The sequence below is a fragment of the Zophobas morio genome, unplaced genomic scaffold (genome assembly GCF_036711695.1).
Source record: "Zophobas morio isolate AGI-343-1 ecotype UQ-CSIRO unplaced genomic scaffold, CSIRO_AGI_Zmor_V1 ptg000026l, whole genome shotgun sequence".
NCBI classification, from domain to species: domain Eukaryota; kingdom Metazoa; phylum Arthropoda; class Insecta; order Coleoptera; family Tenebrionidae; genus Zophobas; species Zophobas morio.
In genome coordinates this window covers 13,115,192-13,123,163 of record NW_026972131.1, presented here as the reverse complement: position 1 = coordinate 13,123,163, position 7,972 = coordinate 13,115,192, and the positions used below count along the sequence as shown (strand labels likewise).

At 38.1% G+C, this 7,972-nt stretch overlaps 1 protein-coding gene across 1 annotated transcript; it reads right to left on the bottom strand.

Moving 5' to 3' along the window:
- Nucleotides 1-808: 808 nt before the first annotated feature.
- Nucleotides 809-2,969, bottom strand: LOC135136374 (protein yellow). The gene is made up of 5 exons (XM_064065610.1): nucleotides 2,692-2,969; nucleotides 1,834-2,173; nucleotides 1,443-1,784; nucleotides 1,194-1,385; nucleotides 809-1,146 (listed from the first exon to the last, which is right to left on the bottom strand). The coding sequence occupies exons 1-5, from the start codon at nucleotides 2,895-2,897 to the stop codon at nucleotides 1,003-1,005; spliced, it is 1,224 nt and encodes a 407-aa protein (XP_063921680.1). The 5' UTR covers nucleotides 2,898-2,969; the 3' UTR covers nucleotides 809-1,002.
- Between the last annotated feature and the right edge of the window lie 5,003 nt (nucleotides 2,970-7,972).

The window sequence follows — 7,972 nt, the reverse complement described above, 5'->3', positions numbered from 1 at the left end:
GACTTAAGTACGTGTTTCACATAAGGATTTTGCAATTAAGGTCCGCCCCCTGACGCACGACAAACGGAAAAAAAAAATCATCACAACTGAGGCAGGGTGGGTGGGCGGGGCTTATATTTTGGCTTTGTTTTTCTTAAAATACGCAGTCCTCTTTTCACAAGAAGAATCCGTGATCAAAAAATTCGTTCATACTTTTTAAAATGAATCGCCTGTCTTTATAGTGCAGATATCGACGTTTATCAGTAAACAAAAAACCTCTTTTTATTATCTTCTTTACTTACTGATACTTCTGCATATGATTTGAAAGTGTTGCGGCGTACAGGCGAGGTATGTAAATGGTTATTGTAAATTTAATTGTAAACCAAAAATTATTTACATGTAGGTGCTATGAGCCGATCGAAAATAGTCTTAAAAGTGATGGCTTGTTCTCTGTGTCTTGAAATAATGACCAGAAGAACGATGTTGTGCGAGGACGGCCATACAATATGTGCGAAATGTGGTAAAGATATAGTTTATTGCCCTGTATGCTGCAAAAAAATGACCTACCACAGAAACATGTTGTTGGAAAAAATGGTTAATCTGTATGTACAATATCCCTCGGCCTTCATAGCTGCTTTTGAAGACTGCGACGTTACTGCTCCGGAACGGGGTAACAAAAAAGTGAAATTACTGTAACTATTGTGTGTATTTTATGGTGTTTATTTGTGGTATGTAACGCATTTTATTTATAAATGCATATTTATTTAATAAAACAAGTTGCATTTTTCTGTTTATTTATTATTTAAACACTGAAAAACAAAAAATCCAGCACTTTTAAAAACGATTTTATTTAGAATCAAAATTACAAAGATGTGTCGACTTGATCTTCTACTTTCACACGTAACAATAAATAATATAAAAATTTTGTACTCGTACAACGATCTTTAAGCGGCCTACTCTATGGCAAGTTGGATTGGTATTCAAAATGAAGAGATTTAAATCGCGACTTTATCGCTTTTTAGTTTAAGCTACGCAAACTGATCCTTTGATAAGTTCGTCCACGGGTGCCTTAAGAATCCTATAATTCGTCTGAGAAGAATCCAACTCTCTGTACAAAAACACTGGCAATTTATCGGAAAGAATCCACAAATTTCTTTCCGCGTCGAGCTAAAACTACTGTGTTAGATTTGTGTGTTGTGTGACAACAGCCTCACCTTAATGTCGTTGGTGAACACCAAAGCCTCTTTATCTTGAACCACCAGACCCAAATTCTGCGCACTGAGCGGTTTTTTGGGGTTCCAACAAGCAACACCATCTTTGTTGATCTGCGTTAAGAACAACACATTGGCTTTTTCGTCGAAGTCTGACGCCGAAGCTTGAGTTAAGTCGCCACGATTACCCTCGATCTATAAATTATCGATTATTATTATTATTATTATTATTATAGGAAGGTTTAGAAATACTTTGAACAAGTAGTAGTTGTGTGGATCTGTAGCAATAGTTTTGTTTTTCAAAACGTTAGTGGACACCGAAAACTCCCTCGTGCTCGCCAAGGGGTGGAAATACAAAGTCCTGTCCCCATTCTCCAACCTCGGCCCCAAAGCCAACCCGAACACGCCATCCGTCCACTGGAAGTTAACCCCTCCGACATTAAAATCGCCCTTCAGCGGATCAAAATGGAAGTAGTTGTGTTTAACCCTCCACGAGTCGTTCTCCTTCCAGGAATACACCACCATGCCATAAGCCCCCAAGTCGGGGATGTACGCGAACGCCTCGTCGCACTTGCTCGGGTCAACATCCACCACCTAGAACTCGCAAACTTGTACCTCGAGCAAAAACGCAACGAGTTCTTACAATGTTGGCAAAGAAAGAATCGTCCTTGTAGTCGTGTTCTTTCAAGTTGTAGCGTCTCAGGAGTTTGTCGGTTTTTAAATCGAAAACGACGATGGCTTGGGGCGTCACTTGTTTGCCCTCCCCGAAGATGTCGGCAAGGCCTGTGTCCATCACCCAGAGGCGGTCACAGGGGTCGACTTTGATGCGGAAGGTCGACACGATTTGGTTGTCTTTGGGTTTATCGTCGCCCGTGGGGAGGAGGTTGGCGTCCCAGTCGGGGTACGGGAGGAGGGAGGGGGTTTTGTTGGCGGCGGCGGTCAGGGGGATGTAGTTGAGGGAGGCGGCGACGCCGGCTTTCCATCTGCAAGTTGATCGCAAGAATATTTACGATTTTTTTTTAAATAGTAGCTCGGATTGTACATGACATTGCTAAGTAATGGTGAATAACGTAGAAAGTATTGGCGTTAATCTTAATCTTCAATGTGCAAGTCACGGCTGCGGGAAACATGCAATATTTATGTGGTAAACAAACGTTTTGCATAAACGTTTTTTTCACCTTTTATGCAACCATGTTAAAAATATATTCATCGTGATCTGAATGTAATTGCATATTGATCAAACTGCCAAGAACAATCGGTGTTTACACGACACACTATTTACTTTACGTTTTATTCACTATTTGTTTAATTTTTAATTAGTCACGCGCTGTCACTCTTCAACTAATCGATTATATAAACCGTAAAACTCCACCAATTGGGTTAAGGTGGACGAGTGTAAAAAATGTCAGAGCGACTCGAACGCATACAAAATCGAAGAATTTACATCTTTTAATTAGGCCAAACGTTACGTAACTTACAAATAAACAAACAAAAAATTTACCTGGGAACCGTAACGAACAATTTATCCTTCCACCTTTCGAGTCCCAGCGGCAAATTATTTTCCGGAATGTAATGACCGGATTTTATTGCACTGGTTTTGGCTTCGTCGCTGGGCCAGGCGAAGGAGAGCTCTTTCCAGGCGAAAACCTCCTCGAGGGCGGCTCGGCACGACCCGACTGCCACAAACAGCAACAAGAGCTTCCACATGTCTAAAACTATACGAGAATGGCACGGCTAGACGCTCACTGAATTGGTCACTCACTGACAGAGAAGTAACTTTAATAGTGAAAAGATCGGTTCTCCCACTTTTTGTTCAATGAACAGATCGGTATTGAAAATATTACGACCCTGAACTCCGCTGATCTGTGTGAAAACCAAATTATCGTGTTCACGTAATGGACAGCAATTTGGGTTTTCGTTTACTAATTTTTCTGAATGTCATTTTGTTATTAACTGTAATTGACGTAATGTAACGACCGATTTTATTGTTAATTTTCAATGTCTGCCTATTTTTAAACACGTAAAAAACGAAAAGTGTAATTTAATTTGTCTGTTAGTTGTTTAGGAAACAAATTCTTGTTTTCTAAATTTCAGCTGAAAAAACCTGTCTGGAATATTAATTAATCCTCGACCGCCTACCAAAATCGGACAAATTAATTCATTCACTATCTCTGCATCGTTTAATCGTGAAAAAATAATCAACAATTCGTGTGTTCCTATTATTTGTGCAGCGCTTTTATTTCAAAGTCAATGTTGAACTTGAAAAGGTTCGTTCCTTGGCCGTCGTGCACCCGAAGTTTGGACCGCATTTTCCCGTCTGGTAAATAAGACGGAAAATATTTGCCGTTGGGGGAAAAATTCACCATTTTGTAAGACCCCTACAAAACCACAATCACTTTAATTGAAGCTACCAATCGTACCCACTTTTTTCATATCACACAAACTTAAGTCGAATTGGGCGTCTTCAAATTGTTGTTTAAGCGAAAAAATGTTTGCTTTTTCGACTTTACAAATATCGGTGCTCATTTGAACCCCACTGTTTCTATATTCGTTATGGAAAAACTGAAACACCTGTATAGTCGCCTAAAACGATCATTTAAAAGTGTAAACAACAAATGTTCAACTGGTACCAGCCAGGTGTGATTGGTAGAATCGTGAACGACATCGAAAGACCCGTTCACGGCCGAAAACGTCCTGTTAAATTTCCCAAAATGCAAATATACGTTTTTAATAAATTTGTCGTTGACGTACAACAGCTCCGTTCTTTCAAACACGAATTCGTATTCCTGAAAGTTCACTTTCTTCATTAGCTGAAATTACTTACTGATTTTCGCATACTCGGCTTTCTGAAAAGTGTATCAGTTTTATCAGACATAGCACAGCAAAAGGGATGAAAGATGTGTGTGTCATGTTGATGCCAAATCGTAACACTGTCGGTTTTTGTTAGGAATTCTTATTGAGGATTTGTAATTTCCGTCTGGAAATGACATTTAGCTAATGTTTATCGCCGCATCATTAAAAACCTACTCGTGGATCATAATGAGCGTTTAGCTGAGGATTTATGTTTTATTTTAAATGTGTTCTCTTCGATGTCATTATCAATTAAAAATTTTGTTTAGATGTGCATTCGAAAATTGGAATGCGGTCTGGTTGCACTTTAGCAGTAGGAATTAATTATGTTTTCGTTTCATTTTCGACATCAAGGACGTTCGGTGTTAATAACCTTTCAGACTTGTTTGCAAAATAGAGCCTGAAGAAGAGGACAATCTGCTCGAAACGTTCATAAAGTCGAGAACTTCTATTGATCACTTATTCTAGAAAGTGCAGATTCTCAATCCACAAAAAACTACTAATAAAAAATTAAGTAGCACACTTTTCACATTTTAGAGAGCATAAAGGTCACTAGATCAATTTTTTATGTGGCAATTCTAATTAAAAGTATTCCAGTGTTGTCTTAAAGAACACAGACAATTTCAATTTTGACCATTGTGCTCTTACGACTTTTTTTTATAACCAGTAACTGTACTAGGTTTAATAATGGCCTCGTTACAAAAAAATACTCTACACGCGAGTTATGGTTCAGCTGTTTCGAATACCTTTTTTTTTAGGAAAATGGAATTGTTAGAAATGGTTTTATACATGGGCAATTTACTGGCCACCACTCCCACCAAACCACCAGGAAAAATGTATCCTTCAGTTGTGCTAGCTTTTTTCGTGGTGAGCGTAACAGCGGCCACCATTTTCAAGAAATCTGATTACATGAGTATGATCCACGTCAAATTCGTAATCGCCGTATTAATGGACTCCACTTTGTTCTTTTTCAATTTTATCGTAATAATAATCCCGGCTTTTTGGAAAAGGAAAGAATGGTCCAAACTTGTCAAAATATTAACAATATTGCGCTCACTACAAGCCAAAAAATCATCACCTGTGTATTTCATCCTCATCCAGATAATTTTCTGGGCTATTGCTTTGTACGACACTTACGCATGGACCATGATTATGGAATTCGAATTTCTAAAACAATACGGAGTAGAAATCCTACAATCGTTTCTTTTGTTCCACCACCAGTGCTTACTTCACGTCGCTATTAACATAGTCCTTGAAGGCTACAAAGACGTTATCACCAAATTTTACACCATCGAACTATTAAATAAAGAAAGCGCGAAAATAATTAAACACAAATTGGGTTTGCTGCAAGTGTGTATTCGACTCTTCAGTGAAGTGTTCGGCTGGCCTTTTCTTTTAATTATCGTGTACACGAGCTTGCAGATGTTAAATTATTTCGACGATAGTTTTGAAAACGGATTCTTGTACGACGAAAACGAATACGACGAAGTAATTATTTCTAACGTGTGTTTTCTCATAATTACAGTCGTAAGTTTGTACTTTTGTATCATTCGAAATGATAATTTTGTTCTAGGGTTACACGGTTTTTTTGATATGGTTGTGGGACTCGGTTTTAGCAGAAGTCGACAAGATCCAACACTTTTGCAGAAACGTTACTGAGGAGCTCCAAACGAACTATTTTGTTATTATCAGCAAGGATATTGTCAATAATTGCCCGAAATTATCAGTGGCTGATTTTGTTTACGTGGATAGAGCGCTTATTTTTAATATGTTTAGCGTCACTTTTACTTTTTTGATAGTCATGATTCAGTTTAAAGAGCGTGCTAATTTAAGTAGTTATGAATATTCCAACCAATAATGTTGCATTTTTTTATTTAAATTAGTTAGATAGTTTAAGTTCAGAATCTTCGTGATGATGTTAAGTTTGTAGTTGCGTTTTTCACGTTTCAACATTATTTGTGGGTTAAAAAACGCAATAAAAATATTCTCCACGTTTGAATTGACACAAATATTATTTTATTTAAATTACTGCAGAGTTCATTGCAGTCATTACGTAAACGTGAAAACTAACAGTGCGTACATGTTGTTCTTTGTTAACAGAACAAGAGTATGAATAGATTTTCAAAATTACGTGAGTAATTAGAGCGAGTTAATTATGTCCATAGGGAAATCATTTTCGGGATCAGATAAAACCGATACAATTTAATGATTGATTCTAACGACTCTCCGAATTAATTAGTGTGTGGACTTTTTCACTTCGGGGTAGGCAAGGTTAATAAACCACGGTCAGAACATTCACTGCAAATTTTACTTAAAGTTGGACTTTACAAAGAACAGTTTCAACAACGATGTACTTTCCAAACAAAACACGACAGGGTATACAACATAAACTTGTAAAATTCGGTCGCCTACATTATAAGTTTTTGTTCAAAATATATTGCACTTTTTCTAAATCTAAAAGGCTTCGTCCGAAAATAGTAAATATTATTGTTCCGAATGTAGATCACAACGTATTACTTGGACGAATTTGTCAAATTCATATCGTAGTTCTAAACTACCGAAACAAACTATTAAAAATGTAGAAAATCTAACTAATTTTCTAACTAAATTGGCAACTCCGTCTGAGACTAACTAAAGTTAAAGAGTTGATCCAATTTTTTAAGAAACTAATGTGATTTTTTCTTTTACAATTTTCTAACCGAATTAATTTAATGATACATAAGTCTACGCTTCTAAGGAATTTGGCACATTTTCCTGAACGTCTGGATTAGAACAACTTGAGTTTCCATATCGAGATGGGTCTTTGAAAAATCGTGACCTGCCCGTGCTCTTTCCAACCAATGATGTAGACATACAGAGGAACGTAGTCTAGGATTCGGTCGAAATCTGTTTCGTCGGACATGGTTTTTTCCACTCGGATTCGTTCCGCTCTACCAGCGCTGTGTGCTCTTCTTTTGGAATCTTTTGGACGTACATTATCTAAGGCTGGAAAGTTGGAAGGATGATTACGCAGCGAACTCCTATAAAGAACTTTGGTATTTCTATTAATAACTCCGTTGTACTCTTGCAGTTCGAGAAGATCTTCCTCCGAGCTTTGAACCCCCAAAGAACTTTAATGCGTCAGGAGTTTAGCAACGTGTTTAATATCAGGACCCATGTAATTCGGGTTGCAAAACCCAAACGGACCATCCTTCTCCCTATTTTTCTGGTTTTCGTCGTGGTTGGTCTTGACACTATAATTGCTCGCAGAGGATAGCCGATTCATGGTTTCGATGCTAGCGTAATCCGACGTCGAAGACACGTTTTCTTGTTCGTTCTGCAGCTTCATCATGTGTTGGTAGAGAGGATTATCGGCGTAGCCCAAATGAGAGTTGTAACTTTCGCCTCGTTTCGGAGGGTTGTTGAAGCTCAAACTTGCCCTTTTACCAACTTGAATAGTGTCATTAGGGTAACTATCATTCATAATTTCGTTTTCGTCATCCGTATCCAAATAAACTAATTTCGTGGCTTCGACTGGTGTCAAAGCCGGAGTTGGTAACGTCAAAGCAGAAAAATTAGGTACTAAGATGAGCTCTCGTGTGATTTTTTTCGTCAAGTCGTTCCTCCGCCTCTCGACTTCCTTCTGCTCGTCGTTATCAATTTGGTAGTTCTTTTTTATCACGTATGCTGACTTGGACTTCACCATGGTGCTTCTTGGAGTGATATCAGAGTCGGTTTCTTCAAAGTTTGGCGGAGTGGCGTGCTGCTTTATCAAACTCTCCGTGCTATCAGTGGTACATCCAGCTATTCAACCTAGAAATCTGCGATATCTTCGTTATTTCTTACAGAAACCCTTTCATCGATTTGTCTTTGCTTGCAATCTGATGCACCTCACTACCATCAGTATAATTAGCTTGAGACGGCTACAAAATCTGCCACTTTTTGTTCAATGA